At 46.5% G+C, this 24,659-nt stretch overlaps 1 protein-coding gene across 2 annotated transcripts in view; it reads left to right on the plus strand.

Annotated features, from left to right (window-relative positions):
* HK2 (hexokinase 2) overlaps positions 1 to 24,659 on the plus strand; it is a 123,048-nt gene that overhangs the window by 9,668 nt on the left and 88,721 nt on the right. For both annotated transcript variants that reach the window (XM_012788581.3, XM_076000917.1), the window contains exon 2: positions 13,133 to 13,295. In XM_012788581.3, coding sequence (XP_012644035.1) covers positions 13,133 to 13,295 — 163 coding nt within the window. The remainder of the gene's footprint in view (positions 1 to 13,132; positions 13,296 to 24,659) is intronic.

The raw sequence follows: 24,659 nt of genomic DNA on the forward strand, positions 1-24,659 counted from the left end.
GAGACTTTGTCATCCTCATCAATGCTGGGATGAGCATGCGGCAAGCTCTCTTCACCTTCCTTTCTGCTGCTGCTGCTATGTGGATTTGGCCTTTGGCACTCTGGCCGGTAGCCACTTCTCTGCCAAGTGGATTTATGCGCTGGCTGGAGGAATGTTTTTGTGTACATCTCTGGCTGATACGTTCTCTGAGGTTTGCCAAGAGGATGAAAGGAAGGGCAGCATCTTGATCCCCTTCGTCATCCAGAACCGGAGCCCTCTCCTCAGGTTCACTGGGTGAATTGATTTATTATTGTCATATTGATCCTGTGAGATTCTTTAGCCACTTTGGGGAGCCAGTCTCTCCAGAAGCCTTTCTCAGCGGTGCTCACAGCTGCAGCCGCGGGGCCATGTTCGCAGGCTGATTTGTGTGCGTGACTGACAAGAGTATTGGTTCATTGCCAACACCTGTCTTGCACAGAAAAACTGTCCACTCTCAGTAATTAAAAGCAGCAGCTATTTTGTGTTTTCTTCTCGGGAAACATCCCTCAAACCAGGAATATTCTTGAAAAGAATATGAGCAGGAAAACTGCTTTATAAGTTTTTCTCCTTATCTTGCTTGTTGACTTGGATAGATTTGAGAGTAGACTGAAGAAGGAAGTAATCTTCAGTGATCAAGATTCTAGACTAAATATCAGGACTGATATTTAATCCTGATTGGATTATGGTCCAGTTTTACCAAAGAACCAATTCCTTAAATGTTGAAATCTAACTTTTTATATTATTATTGTCGTTGTTGTTTTAGAATGAGTCTTCATCTTTTCTGTTCTATTTTTCTCAAACTGCTTTCAGGAGTTCCAGAAAACAACACTCAAAGCTTAAGACTCTGGAAGATTTTGCTTTACTGAACTCACACTGATGTATTAAATTAATAATTTCAGCATTCCCTATAGATCCTGTCATTCCCTAAAAATATCCTTTGTCTGGGAGTAGAATACTAAGTTAAAGTTGGTGGGTTTCTAGTTTAGGAGATGAGCTCAAAAATAATGAGCTGAAAAATAAAATATGAAATGGCGTGCATTCCTTGTTTGTGCACACCTATATTAACTTGAGAAATTTCCTTTCATAGATAGCTGCCTCAAAGAGAAATCGTCTTTAAACTGTAATTGGAGTAGAGGTCAACCCCAGTGGAGTTTAGGAGGGGTGGAGACACTCAAGATTGTCAGACTGATTGTAAGTTGCCATTGGCAACAGATTTGCCTCATGAGTTGGAAATGTGGCAATTTCTTTTTGACTTTTTTTTGAGACAGAGTCTCACTCTGTTGCTTAGGCTAGAGTGCCATGGCGTCAGCCTATCTCACAGCAACCTCAAATTCCTGGGCTCAAGTGATCCTCCTGCCTCAGCCTCCCGAGTAGCTGGGACTATAGGCACCCGCCACCATGCCTAGCTAATTTTTTTCTATATATTTTTAGTTGTCCAGCTAATTTCTTTCTGTTTATAGTAGAGATGGGTCTCGCTCTTGCTCAGGCTGGTTTTGAACTTCTGAGTTCAAATGATCTGCCCGCCTCAGCCTCCCAGAGTGCTAGGATTACAGGCATGAGTGACCGTGCCCGGCCTCTTTTTGACTTTTAAATGTTGAATTTGCTGTTTTAAGCATGTGTACATATTAGAAGTTTAAGTCAAGTTGGGAATTGTTTTGAGGACTTTTTTTCACCTTGGCATTTTCTGGATGGCCCAGCTCCTACTAATGTTTGCAAGGAAAGTATGTCGCATGCAGGACCAGTAAGCCAGGGACAGGGGCTCTGTTACTTCTCACCTCGCCACTGGCCAGCAGGTTGCCACTGTCCTTGCCTCTAAAGGTGTTTTGTGTCTAGTGTCAAGTTGGAGCTATACCTCACTGGTCCTTCAGCTTAAGTTTGAAAAAGAAAGCTTCTTTGTTCGGAAACCTAATATATGTTTTCAGTAAGTCCTCTTCCAAAGAGATGGTAATATACTGAAAATCCACCTTTTTAAAAAAGTCTGATTTTTGCAAGAGAGGTTAGGATTTTATTGTTCATATTTCCCTTTACAGTTCTGCAATTCCATCACAGTATTTTTTTAAAAAGTAACTTGGCTGTTATGAGAAGAAATTAGAAAAGAAAATTAGCTTATGTGGACTATAAATGTTTTATTTGCAAGATTCTGTAAATAAAGCTATATTCTGTAAAAAAAAAAAATCCTATCTCAGCCCCCTCCATGAAGCCCCCTCTGTGTCCCATCAGCTCTGTTTGTGGTAACTCAGGCCACCCTCCGGCTGCCCGCCAGCATAGGGCTGTTATTATCTATTATTCAGATGCAGAGGCCGGGCACAGAGTAGGACAGTTCCTTGCCCAGGGGAAAGCTGGAATTCAGTCCCAGGCAGTGTGATTCCAGAGTGGCTGGCCTTTAACCCCCAGCATAAAACTGCTCAGGACAACTGTGTTGTGTTTCAGTTTCATGGGGTTATGAGTCAGGTGTCAGCTGGGAATGGACCTTTGGGACCGTGTAGTCTAAACCCTGTATTTTACAGTTAAGGAAATCAGGTGCTGTGTACTAAGGGACCAGCCCAAGCTCACGGAGGGTAAGCCCCAGGTCTGGAACCCAGTTTGCCAATCCCCATCATATTCCCTTTAAATGCCATTTGTGAACTTCCATCATTTAGGTATAGGTTTCCCAAGAACAAAGGCTTGTGGGCTAGGGGTACCCTGTAATTTCTTGCCCAAACTGGGCCACTTTTGAAAGTGAAAGAAGGCGCTACTGTTAGTGGTTATGCCACTCCCACTGGTGTAAACTGAGATTGTCTTGGGTAAGCAAAGGCAGATGGGTGCCTTGCCTATGATGGGTGTGATCTTGGGGTGGGTGGGTGGGGCAGACTGGGAGGGTCTGGGGCTGGGACATGGAGCAGAGGGACAGACCCAGAGGGATTTGGTCCAGCAGGTGGACAGTTGGCAGCAGATAGGAGTGAGGGGTTCAGATGTCCCTGTGGGGCAAGAGGCTCAGGGCCAGATTCTAGTCCCTGGCAGGGACTGTCCAGGGGAACGCAGAGTCTGACCTCAAGGGAACCTAGTGTACTAGGCAGGGCAGCCAGGTAGACAGGGGAGGAAACGAAGCTGTTGCCAAGATGCTGTGCAGTGAGGGCGCAGGTCTGAAGAGCAAGATCAGACACAGAGCACCTGGTCAGTCTGGAGTAGCCAGCTCTTCCCCCTTCGCCAGGCTACTCTTCCGTGTCTTCCCACAGCCGCTGTGGGTAATCATACAAAGGGTTCTTGAGCACCTACTGCATCTCAAGTACTGAGATGGCTGCTAGCATCACAAATTTGAAGTTGGGTACATGTAGTCAGTGCATTTAGTCCTCTGGGGACAGTGAAGACAAAAGACACAGGTGTCAAGTGCATTGTCAGTACCGGCTGAGGAGAGGCTATTCGGGCTGGGCCCTGGAGGGCGAATGGGAGTTTGTCAGGCCAAAGGAGAACATTCTAGGCAGCGGGGCTGACACATACTCATTTCTAACCTTTGGAAGACAAATACTCCTCAGATTTGTATTGGTGTGTGTGATTTAAATGATTGTAAGCCCTTATTTTATTACAGTTAAAAAACTGCCTGCTGTCTGCCCTTAACTTTCAGTTTGTAACCTATTTATCTGCCTCTCATAGACTGAGCCTTTTGCTGGCAGAGGCTGGTGTCTCCTTTCTCCTGGTCTCTGCAGCACCCAGCCCTGGCACACTCAGTGCTCAATCAGTGTCTGGTGGAGAGTGAGCTGTGCCAGGCGTGTGTGCATCTGGGATGCATCGCTGCTGCCCCGCAGTCAGAACAGAATGTGTGAGGACAAGGACCCTGGGCCGGGCACCCCAAATGCCCACCTCCTGGACCCCTGACAGGTGCTGCTGCCTGAGGTCTGCCTGGCTGTAACTTGATGCAGCTGAGAGCAAGAACTGGCAGAACAGGAAACCCTGTGACTCACAATGGTGCAACAGGATCCTGGAGGAGTGGCCTGCATGCACGTCTCTGTCTCCCTGGTCTCCCTGGTCGGCTCCACTCTCCCCCCACTCCGCCCCAGGCATGTGAGTCCAGGGTGATTCAGAGCCGGCATCTCCCTGGGGTGGCATGGCAGCCCCCAGGAAGGTCCTGGTTGTCCCATTGCAAGCAAGTTTTGTAGCACAGATGCTACCTTTGGTCAGCAGGCTTTCAGACGACAGGAGAATTAATAAACCCACGTTCTGCTGTGTATCTTCCCCCCAGCTCATTTTTTTCCCCTCTGTATCAGAGACATCTGGCCCTGCCTTGGCAACTTTACAGGATAAACTTGTTGCTCTTTGTACAGCCTCAGCCCTCCCAAGAGGAGTCTGTGAGGGCATTATTACTAATGAGGTCACTGACAGCAGTTGCCTGGCTTTCCCCAGATGGGCACACCTGTGCTCCAGGTTAGGGCACTCAGCTGGCCACCGGATGTTGTGGTTCCTGCCAGGGACTAGGCCTGTGGTTGGGGAAGCTTCTCTAAGCCTCAGTTTCCTTGTCAAAGATTTGCAGTAAAACACTGGCAAAGAAATAAAGCAGAAATATGAAATTCTTTCGAAACTATGTTGCAAGCATGTGTCAGCCCATCGAGTTAATGCAAGGCTGTGTGTGGCCAGATTTACATTATGGATCTCCCCGCTGACTCGTCCTCTCTTGACCTCTTTGATCTCCTTTGGCTCTTTGGCCACATGGAATAGGTAGACTAGAACCAAGTCTGGGCCACCTGCCTTTTTTGTTTCTATATTTTATTTATCTATTTTTTTTTTTTTTTTTTTGAGACAGAGTCTCACTTTTGTTGCCCAGGCTAGAGTGAGTGCCGTGGCTCACAGCAACCTCAAACTCCTGGGCTCAAGCGATCCTCCTGCCTCAGCCTCCCGAGTAGCTGGGACTACAGGCGTGTACCACCATGCCCGGCTAATTTTTTGTATATATACTTTTAGTTGGTCAATTAATTTCTTTCTATTTTTAGTAGAGACGGGGTCTCGCTCAGGCTGGTTTCGAACTCCCGACCTCGAGCAATCCGCCCGCCTCGGCCTCCCAGAGTGCTAGGATTACAGGCGTGAGCCACCGCGCCCGGCCCTATTTATCTATTTTTGAGACAGCATCTTGCTCTGTTGCCTGAGCTAGAGTGCAGTGGCATCATCACAGTTTGCAGCAACCTCAGACTCCTCGGCTGAGCCCAAGTGATCCTCCTACCTCAGCCTCCCAAAGTGCTGGATTATAGGTTGAGCCACTGCACCTAGCCTTCCAACGTCCTCTTAATTAAAATGTAATACACATAGGAAATCGAACACACCAAGAAACCACCACCCATTTCCAGTAACAGCTTATTACTATTGGTGTACCAGCCCCACTTTCCAGCTCTAATACCCTCTTCCTCTACCCACCACCTCTAGTGTAGACCTGTTTTTGTACTTAATATCAGTGGGCTCGTATAGTATGACCATTTTGTATCTGGCCTTTTCCACTCAGCGTTGTACTGTGTTGTGAGACTCACCTGTGCTGTCGCATGTGGTGTTAGGTGGTGCATTCTTCTTGCTGTGTAGTATCTCCTGCACCACTCTGTTTTGATTGTGGTTTATTTAAAGAGGATGAGACAAGTCATAGGACCCTTGACACCCAGAAAACACAGTCCTTCCTAAATTTCTTTCAGGAAGGCCAGGTTGGAGCATTGGCTTAATATTCAGGTGACCTGGTTGTATCTTCAGTACAAGAACACGAGTGTTAAGAAAGCTGAAATTCAATCAATCAGTCCACTTGAGGTCAGGAATTAGCTAGTGTTCATCTGGTACTGCCTGGAAAGAGGTTCTAGATATTAAATCAGAAATATCCCAAGACTAGTGAAATGAAGTTCAACTGCCTTAGGTGTCTCTGCATCCTTTGCTCTGATGCTTCTAAGCTTGTGGAGTCATGTTTTTATCCTATTTGATCACTTGAATTCACCCTTCTACCAGGAAGGTGTGTCTTGTAGAAATGACTAAGAAGCATTTGCTCATTTGTGTATTTATTTTCTGCCAGCTTACTGAAAGGATTTGGTGATTTGGTTCAACTTTCAGTAAAATGACTTCTAGAACAAGAGTCATCAAATGGGTGGAGATGATTATAAAAAAAAAACCAAAAAAAAACTTGACAGAGCTTTGAGCTTCCTGACAGTCAAGGCGAAAAGGACAGTTCTCCTTGAGTTAGCCGTCTTCATCTCATTGGTCTGTAGCAGGAAGTGCGGTGTGTCTGGGCAGCCAGACTTTCTCCTGGCCAGGTAGGGAAGTGTTTGCAGCACAGCAGCTTGACACAGTGGGGTGGTCCTGTGGTCCTTCCTTCCTGTGATCTCTTAATTGAAAGTCACAGAATTAAACCACACTAATAAGCATTTTTTTAGGGATCTAATGTAATGTAGTGAGGTGAGTGGCTTTCTGCGACCTGGAATTCATAATCTTCCAGGATCTTGTGCTTGCCCGCACCTCCTGAGCTCTGTCTCATTGCTGTCTCCAGGTCCACGCTTATCTACTGAGATGTCTTAGCCCAGAAGCCATCTCCCATGAATGCCAGTCCCACAGGCCGCTTAAACCTGTGATACTTCCCACAGGCTGCCTTCCACTGTGGTTGCTGTTCTCACTGGACAAGATTCATCCCTCCATGCATTCCAGAGACACTTGTTGGTCTATAGCAGGCGTCCTCAAACTACAGCCCGCAGGCCACATGCCGCCCGCCTAGGACATTTATCCGGCCCGCCGGGTGTTTTTGCCGCTGCTGCCTGTCCTGCTTAGCAGCCGACTCGTCCCGGGCCCACAGCGCACACTCTCCAATGGACTGAGGGACAGTGAACGGCCTATTTAAAAAGTTTGAGGACCCCTGGTCTATAGTATGACCCACGTCCTTTGCCGTCTTATAAAGTCCTGGAGAGCAGGGATCTTGATTTCTTTAAAACATTTTTTTTATTGTGATAAAATATACCTAACGAAATTTACCATTTTAACCATTTTTAAGTGTTTAATCCAGCAGCATTAAATATATTCACACTGTTGTGCAACCAACACCACTATCGGTCTCCAGGATTTCTTTTAAAATTATGTTTCTGGGCACTGTAGTGCTTTGTATATAATTGATGTTCAGCAAATGCTATAAGATGGGAGATGCTGGGGCTGCAGCAGTAGTCAGGGATTCAGGGGTTGAATGATATGAGTCTTACAGATCTAGACTTGCTTTTCCTTCTCCACTTCCCATCTTAACCTCTTCAGGCACTCAAGGTAGACTTTATAGTCCTTATAAAAACTGTTAAAGTTGGAATATTGCTCTCAATTTGATCAGGGCCAGTTTTCGCACTGGGACCAGATAGGCCTTGGATCCAGGCATTGGCCACCAGCCATTCAATTGGAATTGGCCTGCAAAAGAGATGGGCCTTTCTGGGCCAGCAGGGCTGTCATTCACCTGGGTGATCCAGATTGTAGCCTGTATTGTGTGACCTTGGCCAAGCCTCCTCCCTGTGAGGCCTCAGTTTCTCTGACATCCCTTTATGGCTCTCCCCTCCAGAACATTCCTTCTCACGGCTTCCCCATACCTGGCCAGGGCTGGGTCTGACCCACCCTGCCCACTGCCCACTTTGCAGTGGAGCCTCTAAAGGATGACCTTTTGCTCTCTCCACTCCTCCCATCATTACTATGACACAATGTCCCCTCCTTTTCCTGCTGGTCTGGAGGCAAATGCAGGCACCTAAGGGGATAGGCATTTATGGCTTCTCGTTTGGGGCATTAAATTATAAAATAAAGAAGATGGGATGAATTTCTCTTTGGGGATTGCCCTGCCACTACCCTCAATTCTGTAGAGGAAGCCGATGTGTCAGACTGGTGTGTTATGGGAAAAGAAAACTGACCAAAATTGCCCAATGAGGAAGTTTTAATCTCACCATTGCTAAACAGATATCAACTAAAACTGCTATCGCTTTCTGCCTAACACACGCCCTTGCCTCTCGGCCAGGCAGGCAGGCGGGCGGGCGGGCAGCAGACCCGGGTCTGAGCCCGCTTTGCCCTGGCCTGCCTCTGATGCCCCAGCCTGGAATGCCCCCGCCTTTCTGCCTCTCTCCCACATGGGGATGTGGAGAGAAGCGGCCTACACGCACACAGAGAGGAGGAACAGTTTGGGGAAACAGGCTCTGCTTTGTTAACCCAAGCATGACTAAATCGGGTTGAGAAATGTCCTTGATCCTCCGAAGGTGCCACTGGGCAGAGAGAAGTCTAGAAGAAAGAGGTGGGGGGCGGGGAGGAAAGGGGGCGACTAGAGCTCTCCCCTTGTCACCTCAGTTATGCCGATGACTGCTTTGTTAGTCTCGAGGTACATCGAGGAAGCCGGGGTTCAGCTGGAGAGCGAGTCACCCGTGCACAAATGCTACAGCGGGCGTTTCTGATGCCAGAGCCCTCACTCCGCCACCACTAGCTGCAAAGTAAGGGTTGGCCTCAGTGATTCCGCTCCGATGGTTTTCTGCAACTTAAATCTCTGAACAACAAAGTGCAGGGTTTGTCTTTGTAACTCCCAGCACCCTGGATCAACACAGGATTATTTCGCTGGGGCACACTTGGCCTTGTCTCTTAACTACTGACTTTCAAAGACCCCAGGCAGAAAAGTGGCGAAAAGGACCTTAAGCGGCGTTGATCAGAACAGGGCCCACCATGACCGCATTGCTGTCGCAGTGGAAACCTGCCTTTAGACAGGGCAAGATGTTGGTGCTCCCAGGCCTAGAGGTATTGATTGCTTAGTCTGGAGTGGATCTTTGGAATTCTTATTGTTTTTTAAAAGCTCCTCATGTGATTCTGATGTGCAGCCGAGCTTGGAAACTCTTATCGCACGAGGCAGGATGGAGATTAGGCAGCAGTTATCACAAAGCAGATTTATCTCTGATTGAGGAAAATCTTTCAAACAACTGGAGCTGACCAACAATGGAATTTAGAGAAATAGTGAGCCTCTCAGGCTTGGAAGCATTCAAACCTAGGGCGGATGACTATCTACTGGGTGGAGGGAGACAAACTAGACAAACTCGAATGCTATGTTCAGTGGGATTTTGCCCCAGGGGCCTTTCCTTTCTAAGAGTGAATATTGTTTTTAGCTGTAGTCTCACTGCCGTGTATACACATGGTATCTCCTAAATGGCTTTGTCCCATGACTTTGGGCCTGGTATTCCCTCCCTCCGGCTGCACTGTGGCTGAAAGTTGGCAGGATTCTGAAAACTGCATTCACTTCCTTCCCAACTCGGGAAACTGTCTTTATATGGCAGCTGCTTTTTGTTTCTGACTTCTGTTTCCCCTGGCTACTGTTCACTCAACACAGCAGTGCCTGCCAGGGCGGGGTGGGCACCGCTCGTATGTTTAGGAAGCTCTGACATTAGGTGATTAGTCATCCCCACCTGAGTGGCTCTAATAGGCTGGGTGGATACATCATCATGCCCAGGTGCCATCCACTCCCAAGCTTTGGCCAAGGTGAAGGAGGGGAAGTTTGGGCCAATGTCCTGGACTTGGCATTATCCACAGCTGTTCCATATCCTTCCCCTTGGTCTCCTCCTGGGATGAAAAGGAAACTAAGGTCCTGGGGTTGTTCAAGAAACCACAGGGCCAGCAGGGTTGCTACCCACACTAAGAGGGGACACAGGACAGGCAAGGGTGGTGGTCCTGAGGACCTGGCACTGGAGCCAGCAGACCTCTGTTGAGCCCCAGCTCTGCCCCTCACCACCCAAGTGACCTGTGACACAGGGGTACAGAAGTTTTATAAGAAGACAAGGGAGATCAAGTCAGTAAAGCTGCAGGATGGCGCCTGACAGGTAGGAAATGCTTGATAAATGTTTAGCGACTGCACCTGTCATCATTGTCATCCTTTTCATCTGTCATTGAACCCGTGAGAGATAGTTCTAATCTACTGGGCAAAGGGCAGCATGACTTGAGTAAAAGGGTGACCATTTAACTTGATTCTCCTAGGGTTAAGGATAAGAAGTATCTGAGTGGATTTCCAACAACTTGTAGCTGTTCAGACATCAAAGATAAACTAAGTTGGCTGCTGTACGATTTGCTCTTTTGTGTGCATGATCTGCTGCTTCAGGATGAGATGATGGAGCCTCTTAACAAGGCAGGACAGGACGGGCTCTGTCTGTTCTTCCAGGCAGGAGCTCTCTTGCTGCCTTTGCAAATGCCCAGAGCCACCTGCGGAGGGTGTGTGTGTGTGTGTGTGTGTGTGTGTGTGTGTGTGCAGCAGTGAGGCTTCTGGGAGTCTCCTACTCTTTGGGAAAGTAGCAAGGTGGGAGGACAATGTCCAGAGACATGTCTGTTGCCCTCTGACCTGCTCAGCCAACCTTGTGGGCCAGGCTTTCCGCTGTCCACCCTTCAAGTCTATGCTGGGTGATGACTGGAATTGAAGGTGACCTGTTGATGGGCATGGCCAGCTTGCATTTGCTACAGTGCCATTTGGCCTGTATAGGCCGTGCTCTAGTCCAGCAGGAAAGAGGCAGTCATTTAGCAGAGTGGACAGGAGTACAGGCGAGTCCCCCTGCTCCATCAGTCCCTGCTCGGCCCCTGTCTGTGGGACTCCCCGCTGCAGGATGGAGGGACTGGGTGACACTACCTACCTTAGAGCGCTTTCTGAGGATGAAATGGGTTAATGGGGGCAAAACCTTGGGAACAGGGTCTAGCAAAAGTAGGAGCCTCATAAGCATTTGATGTTATGACTGCTGCTCACGAGGGCATCTCAGGCTGGATGTGGCCTGACATTGGCCTCTGGTTTGGGTGGCCCTGGAATTTGTATATTAGCACCAAGATGTTCGAGTTGTGACATAGTGTTCCTGGGCCAGTCAAGGTGTCATTGGATCTGGAGTGGGAGGACTCTGGGATTGTCAAAATTGCCCTGGGCCTGAGGTCACCAGACATGGCTGGACACTGACACTTCTCTAATAGTGAGGTGGCTTGTCTGGTGTCAGGCTGACAAAGCTCCACCTTTTACCTCTGGGGCAGCCTCAAACCTCATCATGGGGAAGGCACCCTGGCTCCCTGGTCTTGTAGGAAGCAGAGGTCAGTGACCTAGCTTGGGAGGTGGAGCCCTGGGAGACTGAGCCAGATGCAGAAGGACAGTGGCTTCAAGGCAAGTGAGGCACAAGGAGTTGGAAATCAAACCGAAGGGACCATTGGATTCTTCCTGAGTTAGACCTATGGACTTAGTCTGAGGTGGCTTTTCAATAAATGCTGGCAACAGGCAAATTTGGGGAAATCCTCATTTCTGCAATTCCAAACGCAACATGACAAGCCTAGTCTCTCTCCAGGCTGGAGGAGGGAGTGGAGAAGTGGCTGGGGGCCTGCTTAGCAGGAGGAAGTTGCCCCTCCACCATTCTCTGCTCCTACTCTGTCCTCACCCCAGGCGAGAACTGCATCTCTCTATCTCTTTGTGTTTAACCCCTTGGCAGTTGTGGAGGGGCTGATGCCGGCTTCCAGCTGCTTCCAGCACATTCCCAGACTTTGGTCTTTTGACTTTGGGGATCTTAGAAGAGGAATAAAACAGTAGTACTGGTCAGGATCCTTGAAATGGTCTGAGGAGGGCCAATGTCATTATTCTACAGGGACAAAAATAGGTCCAAAGAGAAGTGTTTGTGCCAAACTCTGTTAGGAGATAGGATACAGCCTGGAAAGGAGAAGATGAGAGTTAGGACACTTTTCTCTTTTACTTTGTCACCAAGGAGGACACTGGGTTTGTTTTTTGTTCTTAAAGCTGTGCCCTTTGGCATCCTGGAATTTCAGAGCTGGAAAGAGCAGTATCCCTTCTAGTGGCTCAGTTTGGCGACACAGCTGGGAGGGCCATGATGTTCACACCTGAGGCCACAGCTGGGAGGACTCCTGATTCTCTCTACTCCTGCCCCGCTGCTGCTTGGCAGCCTCATCTGTTGTGGACACCGCTGCCGGGAACAGTGGCAGTGTGGGAAGTGTGTGCCTCTTGGATAAGTTTCCATGAGACCTTTCCCTGATTGGAGAAAACTGGGATTATCTGTGGCCAAGGCAGATAACAGCTTCCGAGAAGGAAACCATCTGAGAGGGGCTCCTAATGCTTCTCCTTCTCCTGGTATTAAATCTGGGAAACATTCATGTAGATTTATGTTGGAAACAAGATCAATGAAATGGCTAAGGAGTGTTTCCACCACTGCTGAGCACAGGAGAGGTTGTGTCATCATTTATATACAGCTTGTCGTATGTGTCAGACTCTGTGCTAGGCTCTGGGGACACTAAGGCGAACACATAGACATGGTTCTCCCAGCCCTCGGTGCTTATGGTTTGGATACTACTAAATATATATTCCCAAATTGTGGATGGTGTTGTGAAGGGAAAAGTTCAAGTGCTTGGAGTAACAGGGAGGCCTGACTGTTGTGTGTTGGGGAGGCTCAGAGGAGGCCCCTACGGAGAGAGGCCTGAAGGATTGGCAAGGGACTGGCAGGGCATGCAGCTGCAGGACCCGTATGCACGAGCTCCGAGTCGGGGAAGTTGGGGGACTGATCCTGGGATAATAGTCTGCACAAAGAGCGCACATGCATGCCAACCAGGGTAGGGGCCAGATTGGTAGAGCCTCTGGAAGGAGTTCCGGTTTTGTTTCCATGGGAAGCTGCTGAAATGTTTTCAGCAGTGATCAGCAGAGTCTGGCTGGGGTGGAAAATGGATGAAGAGGTAAAAATAGAACCTGGGATTGTTTAAGTCCAGGTAAGAGGTGGTGGCTACCTGGCCTAGGGTGAGGAGCAGTGAGATGGGCATGACTGGCCATGTGAGGTGTGTGGAGAACAAGAGATGAGGGTAATGACCCTGGTTCCAGGGATGTTGTCACAGGTATTCCAATTCGACCATTCTGAAAGGAGCTTTCCTCTTCTCTGATAGTCCTTTCCCCGATCTGTACATTCTCTCGAAATAAAATTAAACCTATTTTTATAATTTTAATTTTTACAGTCTTTTAAAAGACAAAGTCCTGTCAAATCAATTCCCATTAATGATCTTTAATAATAAACTTCTATCTACAACACATTTTATTCTTTTGAAGGATGGAGTGATGTTCCGTGACGTGGACCTATAACATAATTTATTTACCCCATAGATCTTTATTCTTGCTTTCCTCCTCTTTCAGGTTGACCAGTATCTCTACCACATGCGTCTCTCTGATGAGACTCTCCTGGAGATCTCCAAGCGGTTCCGCAGGGAGATGGAGAAAGGGCTTGGAGCCACCACCCACCCTACTGCGTCAGTGAAAATGCTGCCCACCTTTGTGAGGTCTACTCCAGACGGGACAGGTACTGCACCTGGGGGGGTGGCGCCGGGTGCTCCATTACAGGGGGGCTGATTTGGTTGGCTTCACTCAGGGACCCAATAAACTATGTGTCCGTGAAGGTTCCTTGGCTTTAAGCCTCAGAAACCAGCCAGGGCATCGAACGCAAGGCTGTGGGATGGTGGAGACAGCAGCCTTGGCTGTCCAGGGAGACCAACCACTTCTCTACTCGTCAGCCCCACAGGGCATTGCTGCAGCCATTTGTTTTCTACCTGTGTTCTGAGAGAGGCTGCTTGGCTCAGTTTGGGATTTTACACAGTGGGGGTGACAAACTGCCACAAACATGCCTCACAAGGCCACACGGGGTACTCTCTGGCCCACCTACACACGCCCCAACTGGCACATTCTATAGGCATGCTGGAGAAACAGTGCCATACAGATTGTTTAGATTATTTGTTGAACTCCATGAAAAACATACTAGAAGTCTGAATAAACTTGGAAAATGTGAAAAGCCACAGTGTACATTAAGGAATTAAAGGCCCTGAAGTCCTGCAATATGAACCTGTTCAGCTCAGTTTAATCCCCTTATTTGGATACAGAATCCTAATTTCATGGCATGCCACCCAGAAAGTGACTTAATTATGGAGCAGAAAAGGGTTATGTGGATATTCAAGTCAGAAAAGTGTGGGCTGGGGCCAGATCACAGAAGGCCTTGAGTGCAAGCCTGAAACGTTGAGTCCTTCTCCAGTAGGTGCTGGGGAGTAAATGCAGGATTGTGAGGGCTGTGGGCAGAACTGTCCTGGTGGTGTCGCATCATCAGCAGTACCTGTGGAGCGCGGGGCTGGGGGTGGGCGATGCGAGGCTGATAAAGTACAAGACCCCTGGCCCTGGTAGGCAGTGGTGGGCAAGGGAGAGAGGGTTCCAGGGTGAGCCCAGCTGCCGGGGGACACACGCAGGGTGTCAGAGCTCTTGCCCAGCTTGTTCCATTTAATCTTCACAGTAGGTGCCTCCGTTTTTGTGACGAGGCAGCTATGAGGGCTGGGGGAAGGGGTAGCCTCTCACATCTAGAGGGCCGGGGAGAGAGCCCAAGGGACAGCTGCCAGGGCAGCGGAAGAACCAGGATGCGCAGAGCCTGGGAATCTGGGGGAGGTGAGGTCCCCAAGAACCCGGCTGCTGACTGGTGGCTGGCGAGGCCTCTGCAGAGGAGTCCTGGGGAGGGGGTGGGGAGGGCGTGGCTCAGGGCATGTTTATGAACCTTGTGTGCCTGCTCTATTTCCACATTTGTGTCCTTGGAGCTCACCTCTCTGAGCATCTCTAGGGACCTGGTTTGCCTAACAAGACTTTGTACAGTTCTTAAAATAAGTAAGTGTTTGCAGAAGCCTTGGGACCCAGCCTGGACCCATCACTGAGGGTGTGACCTTGTTAGGATCATTCTGAGTGTGTGTCGCAGCCCTTCAAAGAGCCCCTTGAGGCGAGGGGCCTCTGTGTGCTCTGGGTGGGCGTGTCTGCTGCACCCACCACTCCTGCCTGGAAACCACACCTGTTTCCAAGGTTTCTATTTGACATTCTGATAAATTCACTAGCTCCTGAAGGCCAGGGCCTTGTCTTTTTCTCACCCTGCACTAGCACTGAGTATCCTAAATATTTTCCAAATACTTATTAAGGGCTAAGGGCTTTTCTGAGCACCTGCATGTATTAACTCATGTGCCTTTTCACAAAACCCAATAAGGTAGGCACACATTTTATCCACATTTTTTTCAGATGAGGAATTTGAGGCTTGAATGATCAAATAACTTGCCCAAGATCACACAGCTGATGAGAGGCTGAGTCAGAAATCAAACTTGTATATGCCAAAGTTCAGGCCTCAAGACTACACCTGGAGCGTTGTGTGTGTTTGTGCACGTAGCAGCCTGTGCACTTAGCACTGGAGCACGAGGCAAATGCTAAACTACAGTTTTTCCACAATGGGTTTTGGGATGTTTGTTTAGCAGATGAATAAGTTTGTTATGGAGAACTAATTATGAGACAAGCCTTTTAAATTCTCATTGCTTTCCTGAGATTGGAGGCACAGAGACCCCTCTCCCCTGTGAACTCTTTGCTGTACATTTTGGAATGTTTTATTCATGTAAGCAAAGGAAGTGGCTCCTGGAGTAGTGAAGACTACAGGAATCAGGCACCCAGCCCCTCCTCCCTCACTTGCTTGGGGTCCATAGGTGAGCACCTCTCCTCTGCTCTCTAGGATTCTGTCTTCTCCTTTGTAAAGCAAGAGGTTGACCCAGCAGTTCCAGCCTATTTTGTGCATGTACTAGAAGTAGTGTGCTAGTATATTTCCACAAAAACTTTTGAGATACTGTTATGAAGGAAAAAGCCTTAATATCTATCGATGTGTCTTTGTGTGTTTTGTGTTGACATAAAGTAATACCTGGGTGTTTTATTAAGAAAAGAGATCAGAGCTGGGTGTGGTGGCTCATTCTAGTAATCGCAGCACTTTGAGTTGAGAGGATCACTTGAGGCCAGGAGTTCAAAACCAGCCTAGGCAACATAGTGAGATTCCATCTCTACAAAAATTTTTTTAAAAATTTGCCAGGCTTGGTGGCACACCTGTAGTCCCAGCTACTTGGGAGGCTGAACTGGGAGGATCTCTTGAGCCCAGGAGTTTGAGGCTACAGTGAGCTATGATCACACAACTGTACTCCAGGCTTATAACAGAGTGTGACTCTGCCTCTTAAAAAAAAAGGAAAGAAGGAAGAAAGAAAAGAGGTTGTTTGGCTCAAGGTTCTGCAGACTATACAAGCAACATGGCACTAACATCTGCTTCTCAGGAGGACCCCGGGCTGCTTCCACTCATGGCGAAAGGGAAAGGGTAGTCACTGTGGGTGGAGATCACATGGTGAGAGAGGAAACAACTGTGGGCCTTTTTAACAGCCAACTCTTGCAGGACTAAGAGTGTAAACTCACCATCCCACCCCACTCCTGCTCCAGGGAAGATATTAATTTATTCATGAGGGATCTGCCCCCATCACCCAGACACCTCCTATTAGACTGCATCTCCAATACTGGGATTGAATTTCAACATGAGGTTTGGGGGGACAAACATCCACACTATAGCAGATGGCCACAGTCAATGCAGAAGACAAGAGTCCTCTCCAACCCATTATAAAACACGAGCCATAATATTATGTGAAGTACGATCTCATTTTGTAAAACAGTTACATGTATTTGTCTATATTCATATTTGCACATTGTGTATGCATATGTATATGTACCGGATAGGCTCTCAAGCTCTCAAGGATAGGCATCAAACTACTAATAGTGGTTATCCTGACACTGGAGGTTGGCAATCTTTGATAAATTGGAAAATATGTATATATGACAACTCAGCAATTCCACTTCCAATTATATACCCTGAATAAACTCCCATATGAATCCCAGGAGGCATGGTCCAATAATGTTCATAGCAGTATTTCCTGTAATGACAGCATGTTGGAAACAGTTTATAGTATTTCATGTGATAGAATACTCTGCAGCACACAGTATATAAATGAACACATAGATGTGGATACCTCTCAAACAATGAATGGAAAATGTTGTGGGAGGACATGTATCTCATGCAATTGAATGCAGATTTTAACAATCCCTCAAAGCATTTATCTGCATTGCTTATGGACACATACACACACATCATAAGGTTATTAGGATATAAACTGGAATGTGTACACCAGATAACTGATAGGGGGGTTATTTGCATTTTGTTTTGTCAGTTGGGGGTGTGAGTTTTGGAATGTGGCAATAGGGACCGGTGACTCCCAAGTCAATACATACTCTCAAAAACAAGAATCCTCCCAACCCAGGGAAATTGTCCCAGCCCAGGAAAATGCTGAGAGGAAAGCCTGGGCCACAGTCTGGGCTGCTGTCGCTGCTGCCTTTGTTGGTGAAGATGAATCTGCTCAAAGTTGCCTTTCCCAGAACCTTCCTTTTTCAGGCCATTCGTTCTCCAGCATTTCTTTTCAAATCTGAGAAATTAAACCTCAGAACTAAACTCTGATCTAGAGGGACCTAATCCTTAAATCAGTAATAGATTTGTAACTTTTCTGGACTATGTCTTCAAGGCAAGAAACACCTACATATAAATATTTATGTTAAAATGAAACAGAAGTTTCAGGGACCCATGTTTATTCTTAAATGTGGTGCAATCTGACCTGTTGTCTTTTGTTCTTTAAGAAAGTTGCTAGTCAGAACCTACTAAATGTTTTTCAGCTTGCAGTTTGAAAGCTGCTGCCTTAAATGATCCTTAGCCCAGTCTTGTTCTAGACTGGCATTTATGAGACTGGTTACTTCTTGCCAGGCATGAAATATGTAGTTTCAAGGTGGTGTGGGTTGAGGGATGAAGATCAGAAGTCTAAGTTTAAATGGATTTGAATTCAAGCTGTGTGCTTCAGAATAATCCTTGACGTTGTGATCAATCCTGTTTCCTCATTTGTAAAAAGAGGAACCATCAGAGTTGGTTCTCTGAGAATTAAGGGGGGGAATCAGATATGTGACTTTCACACATATGCTATAGACACACTCCTGCAGCCACAACCCACCACTGCAAAAGGCACTCAGTGCCAAGTTTACTGAGAAAAGGCGCGTGAGCCTCCCAGGTCCTTAATTTTGGAGTTGATTAGTGTGGAGGGAGGTGTGAGGGTTCATCCCATCACCAGGGAGGCCCTGCATGTTGGAGTGAAGACCAGGCCCTGACTCTTTTATACAGGCCCCAGCTATGTAATGGTAATAAAAGTCCTGGTCAAAAATGTAGGAGAGACGTCAGGAAGTTTCAGGCCATTCATTTAAGATGTAGGCCTTCATTAAACTGGTGGTAAAGGGACCTCTTTGTTGTGGTTTATGGGTTCTCTGTAAGAAGGCAGGGAAGTCAGCAGCCACTGAGCCCATGGGGGCGAAATGTGCAAGGCCAGTTCTGAAGTGCCCATGCTCACGATTGTGTGGACTATACAGTGCGAAGAAATGTATTGTCATAGTTAAAAGCGCAGTAGGTGTAAACAGTCCAAGAATGGCTAACTCAGATGACTGAATTCGGTGTCAGCCAAAGTATGTACAAAATGGTCTTTATTTGTTCTTTTGCATTTTTTCCCAGTTTTAAAAATGTTGATAGAATTCTATAGTGAACATGCATATTTTACTAGATTTGCTTTTCCACACCCCTCTATCCCTCCATCCATCAGTTTGTCTTTTCAAAATAAATTGCAAGGCCGGGCGCTGTGGCTCACGCCTGTAATCCTAGCTCTTGGGAGGCCGAGGCGGGCGGATTGCTCAAGGTCAGGAGTTCAAAACCAGCCTGAGCAAGAGCGAGACCCCCGTCTCTACTATAAATAGAAAGAAATCAATTGGCCAACTGATATATATATATAAAAAAAAAAAATTAGCCGGGCATGGTGGCACATGCCTGTAGTCCCAGCTACCAGGGAGGCTGAGGCAGAAGGATCGCTCGAGCCCAGGAGTTTGAGGTTGCTGTGAGCTAGGCTGACGCCACGGCACTCACTCTAGCCTGGGCAACAAAGCGAGACTCTGTCTCAAAAAAAAAAATAAATAAAATAAATAAATAAATAAATAAATAAATTGCAGAAATCAGTTCATTTCAACCCTAAAACGTCAGCATACATATTAACTAGAGTTCAATATTTGCTCTATTTTCTTTTCACGTAAGATCTACATGCAATGAGATGACAAGTCTTAAGTGTATCATTTATTGAGTTGACAAATACATACATCTGTTTAATACAACCTCCACCAAGATAGAGGACATTGCTGTCATCCCAGAAAGTTTCTTTGGGCCTCTTTCTAGTCAATCCCTGTCCTTTACTCCCTGGCGGCAATCACATTCTAATATTCTTCACGTATATTAATTTTTCCTGTTTAAGAACTTCACATGAATAGACTCATACAATATTTATTTTTTATGTAAGTCTTCTTTTACTCAAGATAATGTGGGATTTATCCATGTTGTGCCTATCAGTCGTTCATTCCTTTTGGTTGCTGATTCCATGGATAATTTGAATCATATATGACAAGAATACTGATGGACAACTGGACAATTTCTACTTTTTGGCTATTATGAGTAAAGCTTCTATGATCATTCTTACACAAGCCCTTTTGTGGACACATGTTTTCATTTTCGTAAACAACTAGGAGTGGAATTACTGGGTCACAGAGTTTGGTATATATTTAATTTTTAGGAAACTACCAGGCCTTTTCCCCAAGTCGTTAAACCATTTATACTCCTGCCTACAATATATGAAAGTTCTGCGTGCCTATTAGCCTCAAATTATTCCCACCAGTATTTGTTGTCTGTTCCCCTTGGTTTTGTTTTGTTTTGTTCTTTTGCAGTTGAGAGTTGAGTAAAGAAAGCATTCATTTGTGTCTGCCAGGAATCACACCATCCTGACCTCTCTGTAGGCAGCCCTAATCTGTGCATGTGATTGTGGTGCCAGCCCCACCCAGAGTTCTGCCAGGCCCACCACACACATCACAGGGGGCTGGCTTTCAGAGGAAGTTCCATCTTAAGAGAAATGCAGGAAAATTGGCACCATTTAAGGAGCACCCACCATGTCTGTACTAAGCTGTTTACATAAATCCATTTGACTCTCCATAAAACCTTTACAAGAGAGATATTCTCACTTTAACAATAATGCAGCTGAGGCTAAAATAGGTTGACGGTTGCCAAGGTCACCTGTGGTGACAGCATTGGGATTTAAGTGTAGGGAGCCCTGACGCCATGGCCATGAGATTGATTCAGAGTTTACATTGGCTCATGTTGAACAAACGTTTCTAGGGCAAATCAGATTATTATCTTTTAAAATGGATCATAAATATGAGTTAGCTTTGTACCAGTAAAATAAGCTCAAACACAAGCTGACTAAAAATCTAAAAGTGTTCCTGCTTCATGTTCTAATTTAGCAATGAAGTATCTCTGTGGTGTCTTTATTACCCTCTTTGTGTTGGCAAGATTGTTTGCATATAACTATGTCTTATAAGGCAGAGAGAGGCTGAGGCCTTGTCAAATCGATCATTTAATCTTTCTCCATGTCCCTGAATTGTGAATTACTTTCACAGGTGGATAGAATATATCCCATCTAATAGCCAGACCTACCTCCCTGGAGAGTGGAGAATGCTGATGGTAATGATGATAAAAACTGTAGACTTTATTAAGTGCCAAGCACTGAGCTAAGTGCTGTATTTGAGCTAGCTCATCAGTTCTCACAGTGATCTAATGGTAGGTACTCTGAACTTCATTTTACAAAAAAGATAGATTTAGCAAAATTAGGCAATTTATCCAAAGTCACATAGTGAGCAGGTGGCAGCATGGGACTTGAACTCTGTCAGAAGCATGGCCAATGCCTGGGCGCTTAAGCACACCATTGGTGGCGTATCTTATGTTTATGTACCCCTGACACTGCTAGCACGAGTATGTATTAATGGTGCTTTTAGTAACTCAGGTCTAGCTGTTCATTCAACAGTCTTCTCAGTCCTCTGTGGGGCAGCGGTGTGCTAAGCTGCCTTGTGCCCTGCCTTTGAAGAGTGAAAATTGTGCTGGAGAGATAAGGCACATGCAGACAAAACAATTAGAGAGCGATATCGGGCCATATAATGCAAGCACATGATATGATAAAGGGAGACGGGGCTGGGGATAGGTTGCATGGAAGCTGGTTAAACCCAAAAGAAGCCCTTATCTTGGTTGCTCTGTGTTATATCAACAGCCATGCAGGGGAGTCATATACAACAGCTAGTGCACAGGCAAGTTAAGTGGATTTATGTGGTGTGGACAATATAATTAGAAGATTGTACTAACAGATAGCCTCCATATAGTAGATGGCACTTACACGCGTCAGGCACTGTGCTTGATTGCACTGAATCTTGACAAACTCTGCATGCGTGCGTGTGTGTGTGTGTGTGTGTGTGTGTGTGTGTGTGTGTGTGCCTCTGTGTTTCCCTGTGTTCTGGGGTGTGGAAAGGAAGTGCTGGCTAGAAGAAGGCTATTATCCTCCCCCTGCCTTTTTTTTCCCCAGATAAGGAAGTCTGAGTATCACATTACTAATAAATTGCCTAAAGTCACATAGCTAATACATGCTAAAAAGGGATTTGAACCAAGGTCTACCTTCCTGAAAAGCTTAATCTGCTCAAAATTGACACAATATTGAAACAATCATGTTTTAATCCTTTAAAGAGTGGTTTTGCATCTGCAGGGCTAATGTGTCACCTCTCTGTGACTGGCACATGTTTTGAGCTTAAGAAACACTTCCTGAGTAAAAAAAGCACTAGGACACTTCTTTCCAAAGGTGTTCTAGGAGCTCTGTGGCACTAACCATGCGTTTTATGTGCGTCAGGCCTCTCCCTTCAATTGGAGCAGCTCTATTTTTCTTTATTTCTACATTTTGCCATTTGGCATACCAGTTTTGTTTGGAAGAAAGCATCCTGTTGCTTAAAATGGTTTGAAAACTAATGACTTAGAAGATCAGATTACCCCATTCCTTGACTATACCAGACACCGGCATTAACTGACTGTGATTCGATGCCTTAAATAGCGTGGAGTTGCTTCTTTATTGCGGAGCTATTGAGCGGAGGCCGAGGTTGCATTGTAATGAAGTAACTGTGATCCGAGAGCTTAAAAAGAAGTTGCCAGATGCAGTACTGACTGTGGTGCTTCCAGGTACACGGGAAATACACGCCCTGAGACCTGTGTCTTGCTGGATTACCTACCCAGGACCTGGAGATTTATCTTTTCAGTCCTCCTCTCATTTGGAGTATGTACCACACGCTCTCGGAGCAGTCCATTACTATGTGCTAACAAGCACTTGAAATCTAAAGCAAGAAACAAGGCCCGTTCAAGCCACAGCCAGTCTGTAGAGGAAGATGGGAATGTTCAGTGCAGTCACCCGAGGCCACTGGAAATGCTGTTGTAGGGCAGAAAGGGGCCAGGTCCCTTCGGGAGCATTGGGACTGGATGTGAAATTATGGATGTGTGTCTTTGACCACCTCCAAGTTCAAGGCTGCATGCCTCAGGCATTGGGTAATAAGCAAGGGCTGGAGGCTCTATGGTCAGATCTAATATAGTCTAGTCGTCCTAATTTGCCTGGGCCTTTCCCAGTTTTAGCATTGAAACTCCCATGTCATAGGAAACCATTCTGTCCTGGGCAAACTGGAATGGTTGACCACTTCACATGGCCCTAGAAACCAGGCCTTCCCTGCTGCTCATCTATTACAGCAGCCTTCTATTTTCCTGGTGCTAGACCTGTCCTCCACGGTGCTACTAGAGCCCTTTTGAAAACACAGACCTGGCCTTGAGAACCAAGAAGAAAGTCCTTGGCAACGGCATTTGCTGCATGCTTGTAGCCATGTCACGTGAGCCCTATGTTATAGCCGCTGTGGACATGCCATTTTTGGCAGCCACAAATCAGTGCCATCTCATAGTTATACCAAACCTCTGCCCTGCTTTACTGGACAACCAAGCATGCCACAAATCTCCACACCTCTATATATCCCCTTCTCTTTGTATTCACTAAGTCCTGGCTCTCTCATACTGCCTCCTGAGAAGCCTTCCTTGTCGCAGCAGAAATAATCGTTCCTTCTATAATAGTTCTTATCATGGTATTTGCTCTCTTTCTGTCCTTGGCAAGTCAGGGACTGGGTTGTATATGGCACCAAGCAGCCGAGAAGCTTTTAGTAACTATCGTCAGTGCTCAGTGCTGAAACACTAATTACAGAATGGGAAATATTTTGTTGGAAGGTCCTAGAATGAATTCATTTATTGATTTTTTTTTTTTGAGACAGAGTCTCACTCTGTTGCCCGGGCTAGAGTGCCCTGGCATCAGCCTAGCTCACAGCAACCTCAAACTCCTGGGCTCAAGCGATCCTTCTGCCTCAGCCTCCAGAGTAGCTGGGACTACAGGCATGTGCCACCATGCCCAGCTATATTTTTTGATTCTTAAAGTAATGATTTGCAAACATATTTTGAAATAGATTTTTTTTCAATTTTAGAGGCGTGAACCATATTCCTAAATTTAAACGAAATGAAATCTTACATGGAATCTCACAGAAAAGACAGAAGCAGAGAGGAGAAATAAAATTGAAAGTGAGGGTGCAGAGGGTGAGCTGTACCTTAATTAGCCACCCTTAACCCTCACTAAAGACAGACCTTGCCACCTTCAACGATCTCCAGAATGCTGGGAACATGTGTAAACCCCACTTGTTTAAAAAGGGGGCTCTGGAGCGCATAGTTCTGGAGAAGTCCATCTGATCACCCTTTACCCCTGGCACTGCCACTTCTCAGCCCAGTGCCTTAGATGAAGAGGCACTGCTGCTTAAAAATATAAAACCAACCCAAGTGACTGTTTTGCAGGTCACTCTTGGTCACTCTGGTTGGCGCACTGCTGGAGATCCAGATGAGAGGAACAGGTGGTGATCTATTTTAATTAGTGACAAGTACCTAATGATTGAAAATAGACCCTGCTGGAAAATTCGACTGGCCCTTGCCCCTCACCCTTCAAAAAATACACAGGCCTTGTTAGGTACCAGGCTACCTGTTAATACATGCTTTTAACAGTGCTGGAGTGATGAGTGTTCAAATAAATTACTGATTTCACCTCAACTACGATGACATTGCCAGTCATGTCCAGGAGGTTGGTTAGTTAAAGGCTGTTTTAGTCTTTAGCCTTTCCCTGTGACAGGTGAGTTCCCAGGAGAAATTGAAACCCCTTTATCTCACTGACCTTATGTGCCTGATAAGAGCCGAGCTAAAAGTGGGCAGAATGGTAGTCCAGGATGGGAAATGAGTCAGCAGGCAAACTCTGCCAGAGGGAACCACTCGAATCTTAATTGTTGGGCAATTGGATGGGAGGTGGCACAACCTAATACACCCGTTGCCAGCTCCGCTTAGCTGCGGGCCAGCACCATTTCCTTGAGTACCTTTCTCTTCTTCTAGTAGAGTGTTAGTGCCCTTTCTCTCTTATCTTATTTTAATTTAATTTCATTTTTTCGGTAGGAGAAGGCATGCTTTTAGGGAAGAGGATCTTTGGCAGAGAGTACTTGGAACTCTGCCGTGAGGTGGGAACAGAGGTTTAGTATAACTATGAGATAGCGCTGCTTTGTGGCTACCAAAAAAAGCCTGCATCAACAGACTTTAGCAGCTCTCACGTCCCTCTGGGGAGAAGGGTGAGCCACCCTCTGCCAGTAGTAGGTGCGTGCCTGCCACCTCGCTCACCCATCCCTCCACTCGATATGGAAGGTTGAGTCAGAGGGGACGTGGCCATCCAGGAATCCCAGGGGTGGGCTGTGGTCACTGATAAATATCAGGGCACTTTTGCTTTCTTTCTCACCACTATATGGCTTCCAGGAA

Source organism: Microcebus murinus, chromosome 3 (assembly GCF_040939455.1).
Source record: "Microcebus murinus isolate Inina chromosome 3, M.murinus_Inina_mat1.0, whole genome shotgun sequence".
Classification (NCBI taxonomy): domain Eukaryota; kingdom Metazoa; phylum Chordata; class Mammalia; order Primates; family Cheirogaleidae; genus Microcebus; species Microcebus murinus.